Source organism: Coffea eugenioides, chromosome 11, assembly GCF_003713205.1.
Source record: "Coffea eugenioides isolate CCC68of chromosome 11, Ceug_1.0, whole genome shotgun sequence".
Lineage (NCBI taxonomy): Eukaryota > Viridiplantae > Streptophyta > Magnoliopsida > Gentianales > Rubiaceae > Coffea > Coffea eugenioides.
In genome coordinates, this window is record NC_040045.1 from 47,919,373 (window position 1) to 47,941,162 (window position 21,790).

The window sequence follows — 21,790 nt, forward strand, 5'->3', positions numbered from 1 at the left end:
AAGGCAAAAGGCAGCAGCAGATGGGTCGCGGTAAAAGCATGAGGGAAATTACCGAAAATTAATAATTTTCTTTTTGGGCTTTTTCTTTCTGTTGATGGGAGTTTCGATGGGATTTCGCCGGAGATCGTTGCTAGAGAGATAGAGGAGCTTGAGGCTGAGACAGCGGGTAAGAGGGTTGAGAGTGCCATTAAGACGATTGTCGTGGAGGTTGAGGAGGCAGAACTGGTCAAGGGAGGAGAGGGAGTCGATGGGGCTTCAGAAATACAATCAGAAATATCCGAAATACCCTTGCTTAAGTGCTTTAGAAGCTTGATCGAAATTACAAGATGGCGCCGCCACAACGTTCCTCAATTGAGATCGATAAATAAATATAGAGATTAAATTGGTCAAAAAAATTAAATAAGAATCAAATTGACATTAAAAAAAGTTTGGGAATTAAATTGGTCATTTTCCTACAAGTAAATTAATCTTGTCTTCTCTCTCGCTCTCTCTCTAGTCTCTCCCACTGTATCCTGCGATTTTTTTTATTAATTTTTTTATTGACGAGGCATCCTGTGAGTTCGAGAAAGAAAATATTTTGAGGAGTAAAAACTTCAATAATACATATAGCAGTGAGCAATGTCTCTCAGCCAATGGATAATGGATAAGTTATGTAAGAAAGGGCGTTGGTGTTTTAGACGTATCCTTTCCTAGGCAGGAAGGCTATTCTTTGAAATAACGTCGAAGCATATTCCATGTTTCTGGAGTCTTTCTTGAAGATCAGTTGGGCCAAATATAATCCCAGGGGTGAAAACTCCGCCTTTCGGCAAACTTTCACGCTGATGCAGTAGGATCAGACCACATTGAACCAGAATAATTGGAGTTGTCAAATATCCAATCTCAGGTCCAATTACTCTCGTTATTATTTCCAGATCAGGTTTTGCGTTTCCGCTGGTTGCAAGACTGCTATCACTGTATCCATGCCCGACGAACCACATTTTGAACGAAGCGCTGCTGACTTCATCTTCAGTTGGACCCTTCTTCTTAAACCACCCAAGGCTGAAAAAAGAGGGAAATTTCAAGAGCAGCCGCCTCCCGAATGAATTCTTACCGAAGAGCCCAATGAAGACTCCAACTGCAATGACACGAAAAATGCCCAACAGAGACTTTGTCCCCATCTTAACACCAAAGTGAGCGGGCTTTACGCTTGACCAGAAGGTCTCCCTTCTTTCGATTTGTTCAGCATCTTCATGAACGCCAGCAATGCCGCGAGGATTTTGTGTCAGACTTACCAAGGTTCTGCGGACAACAATGGAATCGGCTGATGGTAGCTTCACAGCCCAGAGGTCAAACTTCTTCTGGTGTTCAACCAGGGATCCTTTAGGAGGTGGAGGGCCAGGAATCTGAAACGAGTAGGAAACCAGAGGATTAGCAAAACATGCAGGTTCACGCAACACTGACGCACTTTCAGAGCAATTCAACCGAGTAAAAGGACACAAGCAGTCGGGGTCTTGATGTAAAAAGAAAACACGAAACTTGTCACGGCAAGGAGAACTCAATCTGGAAAGGATTTTAAGGCCCGTCTCTCTTAGATATCAATCCTACCAAAACTACACAACCAGAGACCATAAGCAGATACGCAGATAGATTAGCTAGTAAAAGATAAAGGTTATGCAAGTACTACTAACACGTAACATCTATCATTTCCGGATTTTCCATAAGCCACGGTAACCAAGAAATGCAACAAATTGTTAAAAAAAAATTACAATTTTAAATAACTTAACACCAAGAAAGTGAGAAACAAAAATGCTGCTAGTGATATAAAATTAATAGTAGTAGTGTACTAGTACTAGACCGGTACGTAGAGGAATTACCAAAGGGCGCGGTTTCTTGGGTCTGGACCGCCTCAGTTCCTGCAATTGATCCGCATTAGCCACCCCGAGAACCGCCGATTCGTATGTCCCAATATTTCCGACAACTCTTTTACTAGATTCCAGGCTCAAGTAAGCCTCAACCCGGTTAGGCACGGCAGGAGGGACCCACTGCCTGGAATTGAACAGCAGTCCCAACTCAGCCGGAACCGAGTCGAACCCGCAAGCGGAAATGACCAAAGAACCCTTCTCGGCCGCCTTCTCGTGGTACCCAGCCTCCATCCTCTCCATAAACTCCGGCTCACCGCAAATATCCAAGTAATCACATCCGGAGTCGACGCAGGCAGCCACCACGGGCTCGCCGTAGAGCCGAAAGGGGCCGACGCAGTTGAGGATGAGCTTGGCTTGGGAAGCGAGGCGGCGGAGGGAAGGGGGGTCGGAGGTGTCGGCGGTGAGGATGGGGAGGTCGGGAGGTGGTGGGTTTGGGTGGGCAGCCCATTTGAGGGATTGGGCGATCTTGGAGTGGGATCGACCCGCTAAGGCAAGGGTTTTGAGAGGGGAAGGGGAGGATGGAGTGTGGAGGAACTTGAGGGCTTCTCTGATGACATATTTGCCTGTGAAACCCGAGGCTCCGAATATAACGACGTCGTATCTGGGTTTCCGGTTTACTTGATCGTCCTGCATTATTTTCAGCAACAATTCTACGCTTGCCAATGGTGGAGAAGATGGGGCCTTTGATCAAAATGTGGTAAGATTTCGGGAATTCCGATTGGAGACCCAAACGGCGACTACTGCTTTGGCCTTTTGGTTTTGGTTGCGTGCCGTTTCATTTTTTTTTTTTAAAAAAAAAATTCCCGTTATTTCCGTTTGACCAGTTGCCTGCTAGCGAAATGTTTCAGGGTTGACTTGAAACAAAAAGTTGCGCACGAGGGGTTCCATGGTGTAGTGGTTAGCACTCTGGACTTTGAATCCAGCGACCTGGGTTCGACTCCCGGTGGGACCTTTTTCCTTTTGATGATTATTGTCTTGTCTGTTCACACTCGCCAGTCGCCAGCTAATTTTCCTGCCATTCCTGCTTTCTCTACTGTTTTGTTAAGAAAAATGGGACAATTGCAGGAGGAAAAAAAAAAAGAGCTTAGTTCGATCTTTGGCTCATATTTTGCTTGACGATTTAGGGAGGTAGGTTAAGAGATGGACGGGGTAATGGATTGTTGAATTACAGGTCAAAAATAACGATCAGAAAATGTAGTCTTGACTGGAGTATTTCGTAAGCAACAGAGGCAGAGAGGCATGAGTTTCAAGTGTCAGCTGCCAGCTCCCCAAACAAGTACTCATCCTATAAGTGGTGGCGGAGTTGGGTGTTAGGGGTTCGGACTCGATAAATTAAACTTCAAGAATAGAAACGGAAGGGGGGAAAAAATCGGCAAGACATCAGAAGTAGAGGAGAAACGAAAGGAGAATAAGCAATCTTCTGCTTGTATACACTTTTCTTTTGGTATACACTTCGTTTTACAGGAATCAGTGGAAAATCTTCCACGTTAACTAAATAATATCTTGACAAAAGGATTGGGACTTGGGAGCATTGGATGCCTGCAAAAGGCAGCTTGCCTCGATAGACCCTCAGGCCATTTCTTATGATCCATTGATGTATATACAACCCTGACTGGTAGCAAGTACCAAATATTTTGGTACCAGGATAAATGTCATGAACCACTCAGAAGACCCGTACATCCAAACTCTATCATGCTATTCCCTGCAAATCCTTTCAAGCCTCTTCTTTCTGCAATGCTTCTCAGTTTAGCTACTTCCTCCCATTTCTCTTGTTCAGCTAACAAATTTGACACTAAATTATATGCACTAGGGTTCTGAGGCTCCAGTTTCAACAGCCTCCTTCCTATTATTTCCCCCATATTGATATTTCCATGAACTCTGCAAGCAGCAAGCAGAGCACCAAGTGCAGAAGTAGCTTGGTCTGATGGCAGAAATTTTAGAAGTTCATATGCTTCTTCAAGGCGCCCTGCTCTGCTTAATAAGTCCACCATACAACTGTAATGCTCACCAGAAGGAGTTAATCTATATTCTTCTTTCATAGACTTGAAGACGCACAAGCCCTCGTTTACCATTCCTGAATGACTGCACGCAGAAAGTACTGACGTGAACGTTAATCCATCAGGAGTAATCTTATCCTTTTTCATCATGTCAAACAATTTCAGTGCTTGAACACAGTCACCGTGCATTCCGTATGCTGATATCATAGAATTCCATGTTGCCAATTGACGTTTAGCTACATGCTCAAACAAATTTCTCGCAATGATTAATTTTCCAAAGTTGCTATAAGCAGTAATTAGACAATTAATCATAGGTTTGTCTTCATTCAAAAGTATTCGATATACGCGAGTATGAACTTCCCTGGCCAAACTCAGACATCCAAGCTGAGCCAATGCCTGAAGTAGACTGATTAAAGTGACAGAATCAGGATTAAGTTTTTCTTTCTGCATCAGCCGGAACAGGATCACAGCTTCATCAGCACGGCCACCATTAACATGAGCTGTTATCATTGATGTCCATGACACTGTATCCTTCTTTCCTATCCTGTCAAAGACTTTCCTTGCGTAGTTCATGGTGCAGCACTTTGAGTACATGTTAATAAGTTGATTTGCTATATCCGTATTCTCTCCAAACCCATGTCTGAACGCATGTCCATGGATGCACTTGCCTTGCCTTGTATCTTTCAGATCTGAGATTGCAGAAAGCACGTTCAGGATTGTACTTACGTTTGGCCTCAAATCCATCCTTACCATTTCATGAAATTCCTCCACGGCCTGAGATGAAAATCCATTTTCAAGATAACCAGCTATCATCACATTGAAGGAAACATCATCTTTACGATGCATCTTATCAAAGACTTCCTTGGCTTGAATTAGTTGGTAACATTTCGAGTACATATCGATTAGAGCTGTGGTAGCAACAAGATCAAGCTGAAATCCATTTCTCAGTAAGTAGCCATGGATACTCTTGCCTCCAGACAAATGCCCTATATATCCACAACTCAAAACCCCATTGGCCAAAGTAATAATATCAGGCACATAGTTTTGTTGAACCATTTGAAGAAAAAGTTGCAATGCTTTCAAGGGCTGCCCAAGTTGCAGATGACCAGTAATCATAGCATTCCAGGAACCGATTGTTTTCCAGCTTATGTTACCAAAACTCAAGGCTGCTTTGTCAGGGAACCCGCACTTCATGTACATATCCATCAGACTAGTTTCAAAGACTTCATCCAACCATCCAATCCCTTTCCTAATAGCATATCCATGAATTGATTTGCCCTCTTTAATAGCTCCATACACTGATACAGCCTGCAATAAGCTGACCAGAGTTATGCGATTTGGTTCAAGTTCTTCCTTTTGCATATAACCTGCCACTCTGAAAGCCTCGCAAGAACGATTATCACCAACCTGAGCATATGCAGTAATCATTGAAGTGTAAACAACGACATCTCTCGCAGTAATTTCATCAAACACTTTAGCTGCTTCGTCAACGTCATCATATTTGTGATACAACCCAATCAGTGATGAACCCACAAACCGATCACCATTTAAGCCAGACTTGAAAGCATCCACATGGAGACTTTTTCCAAAGTCTAGACTACCCAACTCAACGCAACTTTTCAAACCAAAAGTAATTACTGAACCATTGATACCAATTTTTCTACGCCTTAGTCCTACATAAAGCCCCAGAACTTCACCAAAATGAGCAGCTCTGAAGTACCCAAGAATAATTGAATTCCAGAGAGAGAGATTGTTACAAATGATTTTACGGAAAACCCATTTAGATTCAGTTAAAAGATTGAATCTTGCGCACGAATTGATAAGCTTAGAGCCCAAACCAACGTTGTTTTCAAGACCATGTGTTAATATGCAAGCATGCAACTTTTTTAAAGAATCAATGTCCAGACAGTTGTCCAAAAAAGAAGCAAACTTCTCAGAAAGCGGTGAAGAAGTTTCAGAGAGGATCCGCAGTTGAGCTTTGACGCAGGTAAACTTGGTGGGGTTTTGAATTAACGCGGGAACTATGGAAGGAAGCCCTTTCATATCTGTTACAGTTGACAAAAACTGGTGAATACGGAATACCCCCCAGAAATAGCAATCATCTCCTCTGCTGGACTTGGGAGTGGAGCCAAATTCCTTGGAGAATCTATTCGTTTGGGTGTTATGTTTAGGAAACATAAAATTGACCTCCTGGTAAATACCGCTAGGAGACGGTAATTGGTGAAGTATGATTTATGAACCCAGAGTATCGCGTCTGAAATACAATTATATTGTTGTCACACCTTGAGCCGGCTGGCCTACCACCGCGGCAACCAGGCTCTACACGAGATTTAGTTTGAACCATGTGAAATACGCAAAGTCTTTACGAGGCAGAAATTTTGAGAGAAGCATATAGAATGTTAGACAAGAACAGTTGCTTCTGATATTGGACAACCAGCAATAACTATAGGGGACTCAGCTTATGGTAGTGTTTTTAACTACTCGCGGAAGGAGGAAAGAAAAAGGGTATATCATAAAAAATTTAAATTGTTGACTGCAAACCGTCCATCTATGTTACAAATTAGGTTATCTATTACAATCTGTGCACAATGATCCGCTTCTTCGAAAAGGCAAACAAATGTTACTTGGAGGGTTTTACAACAGCTCGCTTGGGAAACTTTAACATCCAAGCGCAGCCATAATGACAGACATATGATAGGATTTAATTCGCCGCATGAATCCTAATTGCTGCAGCTGCTGACTGCTAAGTTTCAGCTCTGTTTGACAATCTCCGATATTCTGTTTACCTGTACCAACTCTCAACCAACTTATTTTTTATCTAAAGAAACAGTAATGGTTCCATTCGTAGATCTTTGCCTTGGCAAACGCCTAGTCTTCTTTCCCCACCCAGTTAAAGTTTTATCCTCGAGTTTCACCTCTCTAGAAACAGGTTTCTGCTCTAACGGAGGGTAAATTGCATCTGCTTTCTGAGGATGCGTAACCCCTGAACGCTTTCTTCCCCTGCCATTCTTAGCAGCACTTTTTCTTGATAAGCTGGACTCCCAATTACAACCACTAGCTCTTAGCACTTCTTCAAACGTCCGAAAATCCTCAGTCACCTCAAGCTTTGACAGGGAAATCAGACCAGGAAGTATATCCCTTTGGAAGTCCTTACGCTGCCTTCCTCTTCTTGCTTGCCCTCTTCGGGGCCGTCTTGACAATGTAGTAACGTGTTCATCATCATCCTGATTCTGCAAAACTGGTGCCTCGTAATTATACAGGTAGTTCTCACTTCTGGCATCCTTCAGCTTCAATGTCATAAATTCAAAATAATCCATACCATCAGGAATCAAATCCTCAGTAAATGCAGCATCTCCGCTCAAGTTGACAACACTCGTGTTGCTCTGATCATGGCACCCAAAAGAAGACACAATGTCCACAAACCATTCAAGGCAATCATTCGATGTCCCGTCAAGTGATATGAATGTCGCATCTTCTGCAGTATCTTCTCCACCAGAGACTGAGATTGCAAGTATAGCCTCAGCCGCGAGTCTAATGAGATCTTCACAAGGTTCCTTGCTCCCATCAAATGACATTTTAGTATCTTTTTCTGAATCATATGCAGGCACCAAGGGAACTTCCAAGTCCATTTCAGTTGTTGCAAGTTTCACAACAGCCGAAGGAAGGGAGGGTGCTGAACGAGCCTCCTCTTCAGTAACAGATAAATTCAAGTCGATGGGACATCGTAAACAAGAAAAAGAACTGTTCATTGGTTCCTCTGACTTTAGGTCTTTTCCTCCAGCCTGATCTACAGGACCAACTTTTTCTACCACGGAATCTTGAGCATTATCACCATCAGCAGCCAAAAAAGCCGGTTCAGTTGCAAAGTTTAGATCATTGGAGATCCTGAGTTCATTGCCGGTTAGGAAATTACTGTTCATTATAGTAGAACTACATTTGTCAACTTCAGTATTTTTCTGCTCGTTCTCATGAATAAGAAGAGGTAACGTAGTTTCCTGTTTGTCTGTCAAGACCTGAGAGGAAAGCGAAATAACTTTAGTTTTCTTGAAAAACTGCTGAGAATTGTGCTGCAAAGAATCCAAATTTAGATGATAAGAGTTGCTTTTTGCTCTGCTCTGTTCATATCTATATTCTGTTTCCATAAGATGGACCTTTGATCCCTTCAGAACATTTTCACTTTGACAATCTGCAGACAAGTTGTAATGTTCAGAAGCAACATCATCTTGAAATGCATTAGAGGTAATCTTGGCAGTTTTAATGACCTCAGCAGACCTCCAGCCCAAGCAGTCCAAACCCTCAACAGAATTTACATGATCTGTAGGTGGAGATATTTTGTGCACCAAGGCACTGGTGGTCGTGTTGCTGATGAAGTTACAATCGATTGCTGAATTGCCCATTGACTCCTTGGCATTCAACTGAGGACAAAGAGAGAGACCATTTTGATAGAATACTCCATCAATTGAGCTTGGAAATGATGATCTTCTGCCTGAATCAACAGTCTCTTTAACTTCAACAACTGATGGTTTGGAACTGAGTTGATCATATTTATCTGTACCATTGACCGTATTGGTATGAGTAACCAATGATCCATCATGCACTTCAAAAATATCAACACCAAAAAGTTTTCTTTTCATCTTTCTTTCAGTCTTTCTGATTTCAGATGTTGAGAACTCATTGATTTTCCTCGGCTCAGCTGGGGATGACTGGGAAGCTACAGGCGAACTGGTAGGACTGCCATCTTTCATGAGAGAAGGGGCATCAGGTCTCATTGGCTCTGAAAAGGTGGGGAAAAAAAGGAAAAAGAAAAGAAGTTTAGACAGCACCACATCAAAAACAAACTGTCTCACAGCAACCCTTTCATGCTGCATAAATAGGAAGTGAACTTTCGTGCTTCCAACATAATAAATTCATTGATGTGTTTTTTGTCGACAAAACCTGATTTTCAAAAGTCAAACTAAATGACAGGCAGTAACACGGTGAATGCATCACTAATAGCTGAAAATGTACAATTTCAGAGAATTCAACATATGGGAGATGGAGACTTGAGGTGAACATGAAACAGCAACTTGAGAAGAAAACAATGCAAGGAAAAGATTCCCATCTGATAATTTGAAGGAACAGCACAATAGCAAGTAGACATTTATAAGTTATGTTTACTAGCTTTTAAATCATATCGCAACTGCTCTCTTTTATTCCTCTTATTTGTTGACTGCAGACAGTCGAAGCAAATTCCACCAAACATTTCTTTCGTGGAACTTAGAGGCGTACCTGTCCGTACAGGATGAAGGATTGAATTTGAAATTGCAGATAAATCTACCCTTTGTCTGTTATCCGAAGTGCAAGTGCAGGTGCCTAAATTATCAGCAGAACCTGAAATAGAGGTTTCTTCAAGCAAGATGGGTTCATTCAAGTCAGCCAACTCATTCTTTCTTTTTAAGTGCCACAGGGATCTCAAAGCATCGCCATCCTGATGGAAATTAAGGACACTGAAATTAAGTGACTTCATATCTCTATCATGCAAATTCTCATTAGTGCTTGGCCCGCTGGCTGCAGAGTTGCTCTTAACCCCAGACAGTCCAGAGAATCTCTCTTTGAAGTGTCTTTCTTCATGATTCATATCCACTTCGGCTGGACTTTCAAGGTCAATCATTCTTCTCTGAAGCAAATTTCCGTTAGAGCATGGAGGTCCACATATTTCTGAACTTCCATTCCACCTGGAGGGAAAAGCCAGCATATTCTTGTCCTTGCCAAAACCAGAGAGGGACTTCTTGTCAGTGGACTCTGACATTGATGATTGACCAAACACCAGATGCATTGGAGTATGTGCAGCATGCTGTGTAGGTTTAGCATTGTCACAAGGAATATAAGATGAGCAAGGATTCAAACTAGATGTTTCTGCCTTTATTTGACCTTTCTTTACATCTCTTCTTCTGAATACGTCCATGAGCTCCTTCTGTCTTCCATAAAGACGGTGGAGTTCTTGGAGCTGAATTGTTATAAGTATATGTTAAAAGAGGGAAACAATCTAATAGGTGGTAAGAAGGTTAACAGATGGTACAATTCTCTATGAACCCTAATCGTGAAATGGGTGCTTTAGAATTCAAGTTTTCCTATATCAACCTCATATATACGAGTAAATACTACAAAATCAACCTTATACCCATTAAAACTTTGAACCCAATTCCCTGTAAAGTGAAGGTTCAAAGTATGTATACCTGATGCCTGAACATTGATTCATGCTTTAGAATCATTTGCCTCACTTTTTCCTTGTTGTACTCAATAGAGCCATTGACTGTTACTTGCCCGGGCAGAAGGAAGTCACCGAACTGACCATTTTTTGGGGCTTTATCTTCATGATACACGGACCAGATGTCATTGCTTACAATTGCATTTGGACCCCAAATGGAACAGTATCCTGTCGAATATCTTTTAGAATGAAGTATTTGAGTTCCCATTCCTGCAAGCAACTCAATGGTAATCACATCCTCAGCTTCAATCTCATAAAAATCAACCAGAATAGTAGGCTTAGTAGCTGATTGAGCAAACATGAAAAACACTTGAGTTACTACAAGAGAAGTCAAACAAAACAATCAGACAATGATCAATAGCATAAATGGATACAAAGCAACCTTTGAGTGGGCAGATGCTCTAAATGCTGTATAGATATAACTCTGCTAGCAGTCTAATTCAACGAACGTTCCATGGCAAGTTCAAGAGGAGTTGTCTTGGATGGTGAAGCACTGGAATTCCAAAACCTTTGCTCATCAGTTGAAGCGGATGGTTTTACCCTCACGGTCTATGAGATATAGAGGGCCTGTAATGCTATAATTTTCCAACATAAATGTGCTTCAGCAAGGATTATTCTGGCTGCTACTGTTCGAGAAGCTCAACATGTTGTTCATGGTTGGGGAAAAATTCCTAGAACTCGTGAAAATTGGATTCTAGCTGTAGAGTGGGGCTTAGAATTTAAGCAATTTTGTCAGTTTATAATGTTTAGTGTTATTTTGCTGATGTAGTTTGAGAATTCCTCATGTATGTGATGCTTTGCAAATCATTAATAAAGCTCTTTCTATTTTGCTCAGGAAAAAAATCTGGTCGGACTTAAAGCCCCTGTGGTTACCTCCACAAAGAACCAAGATTATTAGGAATGACAACAATCGCAATTCTACTTTGCTGGGGATCAAATATGCGCCTTCTGCCTCAGAATAATGTTCTATTCAGTAAAACTCCCAAATTGGGATACGAATACTTTAGAAGTCGTATTTGTTTATAAATATAAACAAGGGAAAATAAAAAATAAAAAAAAAGTGAGGAAAGAGAAGATTAAAAACCACAAAACTATGAGAAGAAATTCCAATAGTATAAGCATGCCAAGCAAGCTATAGGATGAAAAGGAGGAAAGAGCTCGAGCAATCAATGCTTTTCTTTATCAGTAATCAATGCTGATATCAAGAAATGAATGTACACGGATGCCCTTTGGAGGCCAGCCAAACTGGACGGCGAATTATGTCTTTCCGTTTGTCTGCCTGAAGGTTGCAGAATCAAACAGAACATAGAACGTAAACCACAATCAAGAAAGAAAAGTAACAAAATTTAGACGGAAAAACAATGAATAAATAAACAGAGTATAAGTGTGTTGAAGGCAACAGACAGTTATGGAGAAATATGAGGTGTACCTTCTTCTCTTCAGAACCCTGTTCCTGTCTGGAACCAATTTGAGAAGAATCGATCAAGAATATTATTTTCACCCAACAGAATGAAAAGACCAGAATAATCTTCCCAGAAGTGAAGAGGCGAAGACTCCCTCACTTTCTTCAAGTTAGGAAGTGCAAGTCAAAAAAGGGCAAGACTTGACTTGCTCCAAGTCCAAAGCCCAAAAAACAAAATAGAAGGAATCTTTGCGCTAGCATTGAAGAGCCTCGCTAGATCACCATCATCCCACGACCAAAACAAACGCTGAGAAATTCACTCTGTGCTTGCAGCTGCTGGGCCACTTTCTTGATCAATCAGCAACCGCCCCACCCAACCCCTTCCTCCCCCCCCCCCCCCCCAACACCCCGAGCGGGGGAAAACAAAACAAAAGAAAAAAAAAAGTTACATTCTACGTAACATAACAGCGGGAGATAAAGATCTCTGTGTGTCTGCGTGTACGCAAAATCCAAATGAAATGTCCCAAAGAAAAATGACTTCAAATTTGTCCGCATACGTGGTCACTTCTTATTTTATTTTACCAGGGCTGCATCTACGTAGAATAATTTTCTTTCAACCTCGGCTTCCCTACTTTGGCTGTCCTCATGATATTACTGTATATGATATTATTATTCAGGATAGAATAAAATGTACAAAGGATCGTACAAATTATAAATTAGTTCATGGCGGACACTACATTATTACAACCAGTAAATAAGCAGGAGAAAACCAAAAATAATGGGCTTGAAATAAGCAGTTGTTTTGGACATTTTCAAGATTCTCTCAACCTTCCATGCTTTTTTGGGCAAGTTATTTAATTGTGAAAATGTCTGTCTTACTTTTCGTTACATTTTGTCCATACATGTATATTTTCTTTCAACTAAAACACTAACAACTAAACTTCTGAACGGAGGAGAAAGAGAAAATAAAAGCAAATTGAAAATTCGAATCCTTTACTCAAAAATTTTTTTTTTGAAACCTCAAAATCTTGCGAGAGTATGTTTGGATTACAATTTTTATAAAAAAATATACAGTATTAATTTGATATATATAAGATAGAAAGATAATTCAAACATGTCTTCACGGGAGGAAAGTTTTTTTTTTTATTAAAAATGCCTGCTTACCTACTTCTATTCTACGAGGATAGGATAGGATAGGACGGGAGAATTTAGTAGAAACAGCAGCCCAACTGAACCGGATTCGGGGCTGGAATGGTTGTCAGTGCAACCGTTTCGGAAGCTTGTGTGCATTTTACATAAAGTGTAACATCATTTATACACGATATAACACTAGAACAATATTAAATAACACTAAATAACATTTTATGAATCGCACATATATTAAAATTTGGACCTTACAAATTTTGTTGGTCAAATCTTGGCCATTAACTGACTGGGACGGTAACCGCCCCTGCCCCTTCTTCGACTGGACCGGACAGTTTCCTAAAAGTATCAACCCAACTCTTCTATCTGACAATGTCCACGCGCGTATATAGCGAGCGAATGAATGAAAGAATAACCAATCTGTGCTGCTCAGTGCCCAGCGCTGAATCTGATGGACGGTACAAAGCGTACGAAGACGGAAAAGGGTCCCATGATTGAACACGTGAAATACAGGCGCGTGGGTAAAGGAACTTTTGATTGAATTGACCCTTTTCAAGGCATCGGCGTAGGTGGTTTTAAATAAGGGATAATTGCAAAAACCTCCCCTAAGGTTTCTGACATTTTCACTGACCTCCCCTGTAGTTTGAAAACTTACACTGACCTTCCCTGAAGTTACTAATCCTTTTCAAATTCAGTCCAAACGACTAAAATATTATTTTAGGGAGTGAAATTATAATTTTTTATCAAATTTGTCCTTTGTACTACATGTTTAATGAATGATAAAATACTACAAATCAATTAACAATTAATAAACTTTAAAGAGTATAGTTTATAGGCAAATACGCATTACCTATTTAAAGTACCAACTCTTTATAGGTATTTTACTTTTAAACATTTAATTTAATACAAATATTTACGCTCAAATACATATTTGTATTTACTTTCAAATATTTAATTTTTATTAAATATAAAAACTACCAATCTCTCTTCCGTAAAAATATTAATATAACACTTTTTCAATTCTAGTTACAAATATTTATGTATTTAACATAAATTATATGATTCACAATAAAATGCCCATAAAGAGCCAATACTTTACTTATTTAATGGATGAAAGCCATAAAGAATTAATACTTTATGGGCCATTTTTTTAAAAAAATATTTAATTTATATTAAATAAATAACTTACCGATTTCATTTTTGCAAGAATATTACTGTAACACTTTTTGAATTTTATTTACAAACATTGATATATTTATCATAAATTAAATGTTTGAAAGTAAAATATCCGTAAAAAAATGGTACTTTAAATGAGTAATGCGTGTTTGCCCATAAAGAGCCGGTAACTATTTAAAGTACCGGTTCTTTACCGGTATTTTACTTTCAAATATTTAATTTAATACAAATATTTACCCTCAAATACAGATTTGTATTTACTTTCAAATATTTAATTTTTGTTAAATACAAAACCCACCAACCTCTCTTCCGTAAAAATATTAATCTAACACTTTTTCAATTTTAGTTACAAACATTTATGTATTTAACATAAATTAAATGATTCAGAATAAAATGCACAAAAAGAGCAAATACTTTACTCATGTAATGGATGAAAATCATAAAAAATTAATACTTTATGTGTCATTTCTTTTTTTAAAAAAAATATTTAATTTATATTAAATAAATAACTTACAGATTTCCTTTTTGCAAGAATATTACTGTAACACTTTTTGAATTTTACTTACAAATATTGATATATTTATCATAAATTAAATGTTTGAAAATAAAATACCAGTAAAGAGTCGGTACTTTAAATGAGTAATGCGTGTTTGCCCATAAATTATACTCTTTAAAGTTTATTAATTGTTAATTGATTTATAATACTTTGTCAGTCATTAGATATGTAGCACAAACGGCAAATCTGATACAAAATTCTAATTTCACTCCCTAAAATAATATTTTAATCATTTGGACTAAATTTGCAAAGGATTAGTAACCTCAGGGAAGGCCAGTGTAATTTTTCAAACCACATGGGAGATCAGTGCAAATGTCAGAAAGCTCAGGATGAGAGATTTCTGCAATCATCCCTTTAAATAATTGACAAGGACAAGCTGTGAGATTTTATCGTGCGTCCCACAGGTCCACAGGCTTTCTAATTTAGAAAGTCCCCCCTCCTAAAGGTTTTTATCAATATCACTGGCCTCCCCTGAAATTTTAGAAATATCACATACTTCTCCTACTTCTTATGTTTTTGTAACATGTAACATGTCAACCCAAATGAGACTGAAAAAAAAAAAAAACTAATTTCATGAGAGAGAAGATAAATTATCTCCTAAACGTACTTTTGCTATCCTCAATATTCGTTTGTTTACAATTTTTATTTACTTTAATTCAAATTACGCCTTGCCTTATAATTACAGGTCCATCCTAATTGTAAGTTTGAACTATTTGTTTATTTGTATGTCCATCCTCATAAAAATAATAGTGTATTATACATGGTAGCTTCCAACACATGCTGGCCAAGAATATTGGGAAGACCGGATTGCTAATAAATCCCAAAGCATATGTGTTTTGATTGATATCAAATCATTGGACACTACACAAATGATTCTTCCTCAATTGTTAAAAGTTGATACTAAGGCTAATGATGCAGACTTACTTCCCTTGCACGCGTATGTTCGTGCCATTTGATGGAGACAAATTAAGAAAAATACTGCATTGAGCGACATAGGAGGACTTATACTTGTATGATACAAATTAAATTATATTTGCATCCATTGCTGTTGCATTTTTGTAGGTAAACTCATAAATTAAATGGATTAGTTTTTTATCATTGATAATGTAGTAATTTTCTTGCGCTGGTACATTCGAATGTATGTTACACGTACATAATTTAAAATTTTCAAATTTGAATTCATACTATGTTACATGATTTAAATTTGCTTGTGCAAAGAGACATTTACACTAACAGTAGTGTATAAAAGAAAAGTGAAATACAAGAAGCGATTGAGTATATAACTAAGAAGAGATCCTTTCGGATGGAAATTCAAATTCCCGATTTATCTTAAGGATCGATCTCGCACCATGTATTAAACCAGAATCAAAGTTCCACCATGGTTCAAGAATATGGGTACAATACAACAAGGATGTCAAAAATCAAAATGCACTTTTTACAATACTGAAAATAAAGAGTCTATGATTCCTGACGCCTAAGAATTACCAAACCTTTCTAGGGCCCATAAGCCCAAGGATTTCCTCCCAGAGCCCAACACTTCCGACACTAGCCAGACCAATGACGCTTGGGCTGCAGGCAGCTACTGTCCAATAGCCGGACCTTATCTCATCCCTCAGTTGCTCTCTTTCCCACGCACAATATCCATCAAAGAATCTGAAGTCCCCAATCTCAACAGCATTCCTCTTCACCATCTCAGCAGCACAACCCACCGTCTCCTTAGTTCCGTAGTACAGTCCCTTCATTACTTCCTCCAACACTCCACTCTTTCCAACCCCATCTTTTCCATCTTCAGGGCTCACCAGGAAAATCCCTTCTACTAAGGGCCCTCCAAAGAACAATGGCCTATCAGAAAATGTGCCAACAACATCCAAAGCCGAAGATGATCTCATTTCCTTGATTGACATGAGCGATGGCCGGTTGAGTATGATACCAGTTGGGCCTATGGGACCGGTAGATAGCAGCAGAATCACCGTTCTTTCGAAAATGTGGACGCCATCCAGCTTCTCTGTGGCTATAAGTAAGCAGCCCTTCTCGGGTTCATGTATAGTATGAGCCCATTTGTCCCCAATTGTGATCGTCGGAGGCTGATCCGCGACTCTATCCGGATCAATAACAGCAGAAAAAGGCCCTCCTCCTGTTGTGGATGCTTTTTCTCCAGCTACTAACCTTGCCCTAAATGATCGCCAGTCAACATCAACCGATGGTCTCTCCTCATCCTCAGGTGATTGTGATTTACGACCTAGCTGGCAACCTTTACATCACAAAGAATCATAGTCATTGATTAGGATTCAGAGATCCAGTGCCGGAAGTAAAATATAAACATGTTCGCGTAATGCGTAAATATCACAAAAAATTAGAAACAATTGAATACCAGAAAGATATGGATGTGGTCTGTTTTAGAGTTCGATCTAAGAGATCTAAAAGCAGGTTCGTTTATCCTTGGTACATATCCCCAGCTGATCATAAGATTCAAGAGCCAATTGAAAGTAAAACCGAGTTCACCATATAGATGTGAAAAATTCAAGAACAAGAGGGCAAACACCCAATTGTACGTAATTTTGAAGATGCGAGATAAATACACTTACAAGATATGGAATATCGAATCCCTACTTTTTTGGACTGATGCCGACAAAACTTTCTTCCTGCGAGAGTAGGAACTCGTATTCTATTAAAAGGAATGATTTCTGTTGTTTTGGAGAAGAATTTTGAAGAGAATAAACAGGTTTCCATGGCTCTTGATTCCTCTCTCTCGACTGTCACTATGTGATGCCACTCAAGATTCGTCGCATATAAGATGTAGAAGCGTTATATATGCCGAAGGAGGCTAAATGTGCACCACAAGATGATGATTTTAAACCCATCCTTCCAAGTAGGATGCTGTCCTCTTCCAGCTTAATAAGCATATGGGACACTGGATATAACTTTACACATAGGATACAGGCAGAACATTTGCAACACTACACGTAATGCATAGTTGAAAGGCTTTTGGCTGAAATGAACACGTAGTGGCCAAGGTGTCATTTTTTTTTTTTCCCTTTGGGTTCACAAGGTTTTGTCTCTAGCAATAATAATATTTTTAAGCAGTTCATGGATGTGTCATCATCTCAACCAGTTCTTTTCGCCACCACAGCACCCACAGGAAAATATTTTGGCTGTGAACAAATTACACTACAGCTTCTTTCATATAATACGTTGCATTTTCCCATTGGCTTCGTAACATTATCCTGTCTAAAATTTAATCAACATCAATTTTAAGTTGAAATACCAATCCTGCTATAAAGTTAGAAGATATGCATCTACCATCTTCAAATCACAGGAATTTACCAAAAGGAAAAGAGAAACTGTAAAATGAAGCTCTTGGAGATAGATTCTTCTTACGGGGCATGACAAGATGATTGGGGTTCTCTTGATTTTGCAACCGTATTACCTTGTTCTAATGATTTTTCAGACAACGAATGGCTTATGAGAATCCAAATTCCGTAATAAACTTGTAATTACCCTATTATGAAAAAGTCAACCTTTTGACGAATAATTACGTGACTGCTGAGAGAACCAAGTGCGCCATCATTTCTAAAATCTAAACAGATTTCACCAAAATGTGAAAGACGCATTAAATGGCTCCATGCAGACATATAACACCAGTGGGAAAAATGTAGTTATGACTTATTTTAACTTGAGATTTGACTCAAAATACTTTAATGCTGGTTTACATCACGTGACAATTGATTATAAAATTCTCTGTTAATAAAACACTCATATGTGGGTGCTAATACCTGGCAAGATTGGTTTTAAGGAAGAATACCCGTTGAGCTCTCCGATACAGCAACTTTTCCACTTTGAACAACCGAAAGATGGCGTCACAAGCATCATCTGAGCAATATCTCAAACAGCACAAGATTCTGTTGTGATCCTTAGCAAGAAGCTGTACGGACATAACCAATCTTCCTAAGATGTTCACCCAATTGGTCAATCACCTGATATATCATATCAGATTTAGGGTGAGATCTGTCCATCATGGTAAATTCATAATATTCATCATCCAACTCGATTGAACTGGCCCCAGAAGGCTTTTCGCTGCTCATGTTCTTCATGCACAGCCTTGCACCTGCAACACTGGTCCAGTCTCCTGTTGCCGCATAAATATCTGATAACATTGATAAATTTCCCGTATTCTTCAAGTCTAGTTGAACTAGTTGCTTGAGTTCGTCCTCTGCACGTGTGACAGCATAATGCTTTCTACAAGCTGCCAAAAGTGCACCACAAATTTTGTCATTTGGTTCAAATGGCATGTTATGAGCAAGCCCAAAAGCTTCCATAAGACGACCTCCACGACCAAGAAGGTCAACCATGCAGCCATAGTGCTCAATTTCAGGGATAACCCCATAATCCCTCTGCATTCTGTAAAAATACTGAATGCCCTCATCAACCAAGCCTGCATGACTACAAGCAAACAGGATCCCTAGGAACGTTACTTTGTTAGGTGCAAATCCTTCCCGTGTCATTCTAGAGAAGAGTTGGACAGCCTTCTCTCCATAGCCATGTAGACCCAATCCGTGGATCATAGTACTCCAGGATACCGAGTTTCTCTCTTTCATCCCATGGAAAATACTCAAGGCCTCATCCAAGCACCCACACTTAACATACATGTTAACTAAAGCGTTGGACACCCGGATACCGAAACTAAACCTATTCCTCTTTACAGAATCATGAACTCTTCTGCCCAAGCCAACCATACCAGAATCTGCACAGGCACCTAAGATGCTAATAATAGTCCCTTCATCCGGCTTCAGACCAGCCTCCTCCATTTCATTATACAGCCTCATTGCCTCCTTTAAGAGTCCCTTTTCAGCATACCCGGATATTATTATAGTCCACGCCACCATATTCTTGACAGGCATCTCATCAAACAAATTTCTCGCCATCTCCATATTCCCTGCCTTTCTATAACCCAAAACCATAGTTGACCAAGAAACCGAATCCCTCAACGGCATACTTTGAAATAACTGAAAAGCCACAGTGATCTCTCCCGACTTCACGTACCCGTCCAAGATTGCATTCCAACTTACCGTGTCTCTTTCAGGAATTTCATCGAACAGTTCCCGGGCTTCGGTCAACTGACCTGCTTTCACCAACCCGCTGATCATACAATTGTACGACACATGGTCTGTCTGCACCATTAGACTGAACAGCTTCTTTGCCGCACAAACACCCATCAACCCACACTTGGAGTAGGCTTCAATTAGCGAGTTAAGCACCAATACATCCTCAACAAATCCGAATTTCTCGACGTGGGCATGAGTCGCGGCCACGATTTCCAACCCCGAGAAGGCCTTCAACAGGAATGGGTAGGTGAAAACATTAGGTCGAACGCCGTAGCTTTGCATTTGGGAGAAAGCCGCCAAGGCTTGGGATGGCTGAGAATTTCGAACATGGGCTCTGATTAAAACGTTATAAGCTTGCGCATCGGGCTGACGAATTTGGTTGTGTATGGTAACAGCCGAGCGCATTTGGCGGCAAAGAGAGAAAGCGGAAATGAGCTTGGTTGCGATAAAAATGTCGGTGTGAAGATTGGACTTGTAGATGACTGCCAAGACCTGCTTCAGCTGGCTTGGGTCTGTGCATTTGTGGAGGTCGGAGATTTTTTGCTCGAAAATTCTCCTGGTTGAGACCCATCTTGGGGATCGAATTGGCGCCAAAACTTGCATCTGCTATCTCTTGAATACAGGCGCATTTCGCTCCATACAACAAGTTTTATTAGTACTATTTTTTAACGGATCAATATTCAATGCACATCACATGTTGATCGATGATAAGTAATTCTTAGGAATTAACAAATCCAATTCTTATAATTGGAGCTTTTGTAAAATACGATATCCTGTACAACCTTTTTTTTTTTTTTTTCTGGACGCAGTGTGTTATGCACGCAGATTTGATAATCTAAAATAAGGCGGTCTCAAAGATTTTCTAGTTTTAAATGAGTTACATAGAGAAAAATTATGCACACAGATAGTGGAATCAAAGTCGCCAGGTCGGACGGGACTAATGTATTCAAACCAGGCACTTAATCATTAAGATACTTAAAAATATTAAGGTGCATCCCGGGTCGGAATCGACCCTCACCAATCACCATTTGTCTACCAACTCTGGAAAAAGAACGACGTGTTTATTACTTTCTCACCTGCTCTTATAATAGTAGTCCTTTTATATATTTTTTTCAGCAGCAAAGCAGTGCATTGTTGAGTAAATGTAGTGCATAGGCTGCAAACGAGCCGAGTCGAGTTGAGTTTTAGGCTAATCGAATCGAGTTTCGATTAAATTTTATCAAACTCGAGCATCGACGAGCCGGCAATTTCGAGCTTGAGCTCGAAAAAAAATAATTATTTTATTTTTTAAAAAATAAATAAAATAATATTTTTTTAATAAATAATAAAAATATTAAGAATATATATGTAATTTTACTATTAAAATAAAAAAATAAAAAATATATATACTTAATAAAAAATATATATATATTTAAAATAAAAAAAATAAAAAATATTATATATATATACTCGAGCTCGCGAGCCGACTCGCAAGTTAACGAGTTTAATATTTTGAACTCAATATTGATCGAGCTCGATTCGAGCTTTAGAAACATGATGGTTGAAATCTTAACGACTACTGTATCACGTAGTTCTCTTTTTTTTTTTTTAATAAAGCTTTCCAATCTCACCGTCATCAACTTCCATTGGTGCCACCTACCAAACTTTTGTCCCCACTAGCTCAACAAACACGCCCCATGCGTAACGCAAGGTGCCGGCCACAAAGATTGCTTGCTTAGTCAGCACATTCTCATTCAAGTTGACTCAGATAAGAACAGATAATTTTTTCATAAAAAATATTGTGTATTTGTATCTCGCTGTGATTTGATTATTGTGTTAGCAAATGATCTGTAAGCGATCTATAATTTTAGAGTATATCTTGTCATTGTGTTAATAGATGATCTGTAAGCGATCTATAATTTCAGAACATACTCTGTCACGTGATGATGATCAGAGTCAAATTCATCCAAAATTTTTTCTTAACCAAAAAAAAAAATTTCATTCGAGTCCAGTTATAAATATGCATGTAAAATGAAATATCCTATCATCTCCCACTCCAAAAATTGTCATTTTTTTAATTGAATTTTTTCAACGGATTTCTAATGAATATTCGTTAACATATTTAAATCACATATCATTTATTATATGAATAAATATGATCAAGAGTGTATATATGCCTAGATTTGGATGCATTTTTACGTTAACTACATCTTCTTAAAAAACTAACACCTAGAAGGCTAAAATCTTCTTAATGAATGCTCCCTGGGCACCAATTGTCAAATCCTTC

At 39.1% G+C, this 21,790-nt stretch overlaps 5 protein-coding genes and 1 non-coding gene across 7 annotated transcripts; 1 reads left to right on the plus strand and 5 right to left on the minus strand.

Moving 5' to 3' along the window:
- Positions 1-555: 555 nt before the first annotated feature.
- Positions 556-2,664, minus strand: LOC113751800 (probable mitochondrial saccharopine dehydrogenase-like oxidoreductase At5g39410). Its single transcript, XM_027295943.1, has 2 exons — positions 1,854-2,664; positions 556-1,382 (listed from the first exon to the last, which is right to left on the minus strand). Exons 1-2 carry the CDS (start codon positions 2,532-2,534, stop codon positions 690-692), a joined length of 1,374 nt encoding a protein of 457 aa, XP_027151744.1. The 5' UTR covers positions 2,535-2,664; the 3' UTR covers positions 556-689.
- A 117-nt stretch (positions 2,665-2,781) lies between these two features.
- On the plus strand, positions 2,782-2,853 carry TRNAQ-UUG. Its single transcript has one exon. It is a non-coding gene; the product is annotated as a tRNA-Gln (tRNA).
- A 700-nt stretch (positions 2,854-3,553) lies between these two features.
- Positions 3,554-5,941, minus strand: LOC113752786 (pentatricopeptide repeat-containing protein At2g03380, mitochondrial). Its single transcript, XM_027296846.1, has one exon. The coding sequence runs from the start codon at positions 5,939-5,941 to the stop codon at positions 3,554-3,556; it is 2,388 nt and encodes a 795-aa protein (XP_027152647.1).
- A 445-nt stretch (positions 5,942-6,386) lies between these two features.
- LOC113754190 lies at positions 6,387-11,902 on the minus strand. Of its 2 annotated transcripts, none has more exons than XM_027298544.1 (4): positions 11,575-11,902; positions 10,114-10,355; positions 9,167-9,884; positions 6,387-8,672 (listed from the first exon to the last, which is right to left on the minus strand). In XM_027298544.1, exons 2-4 carry the CDS (start codon positions 10,351-10,353, stop codon positions 6,706-6,708), a joined length of 2,925 nt encoding a protein of 974 aa, XP_027154345.1. In that variant the 5' UTR covers positions 10,354-10,355; positions 11,575-11,902; the 3' UTR covers positions 6,387-6,705. The 2 variants fall into 2 exon arrangements, with proteins under 2 accessions (XP_027154345.1, XP_027154346.1); XM_027298545.1 differs by lacking the exon at positions 11,575-11,902 and adding an exon at positions 10,528-10,932.
- A 3,791-nt stretch (positions 11,903-15,693) lies between these two features.
- LOC113751071 (UPF0301 protein Tfu_2389) lies at positions 15,694-17,209 on the minus strand. Its single transcript, XM_027294929.1, has 2 exons — positions 17,008-17,209; positions 15,694-16,673 (listed from the first exon to the last, which is right to left on the minus strand). Exons 1-2 carry the CDS (start codon positions 17,150-17,152, stop codon positions 15,904-15,906), a joined length of 915 nt encoding a protein of 304 aa, XP_027150730.1. The 5' UTR covers positions 17,153-17,209; the 3' UTR covers positions 15,694-15,903.
- Positions 17,210-17,941: 732 nt separating this feature from the next.
- LOC113753912 (pentatricopeptide repeat-containing protein At3g29230) lies at positions 17,942-20,127 on the minus strand. Its single transcript, XM_027298189.1, has one exon. The coding sequence runs from the start codon at positions 20,125-20,127 to the stop codon at positions 18,334-18,336; it is 1,794 nt and encodes a 597-aa protein (XP_027153990.1). The 3' UTR covers positions 17,942-18,333.
- Positions 20,128-21,790: the final 1,663 nt, after the last annotated feature.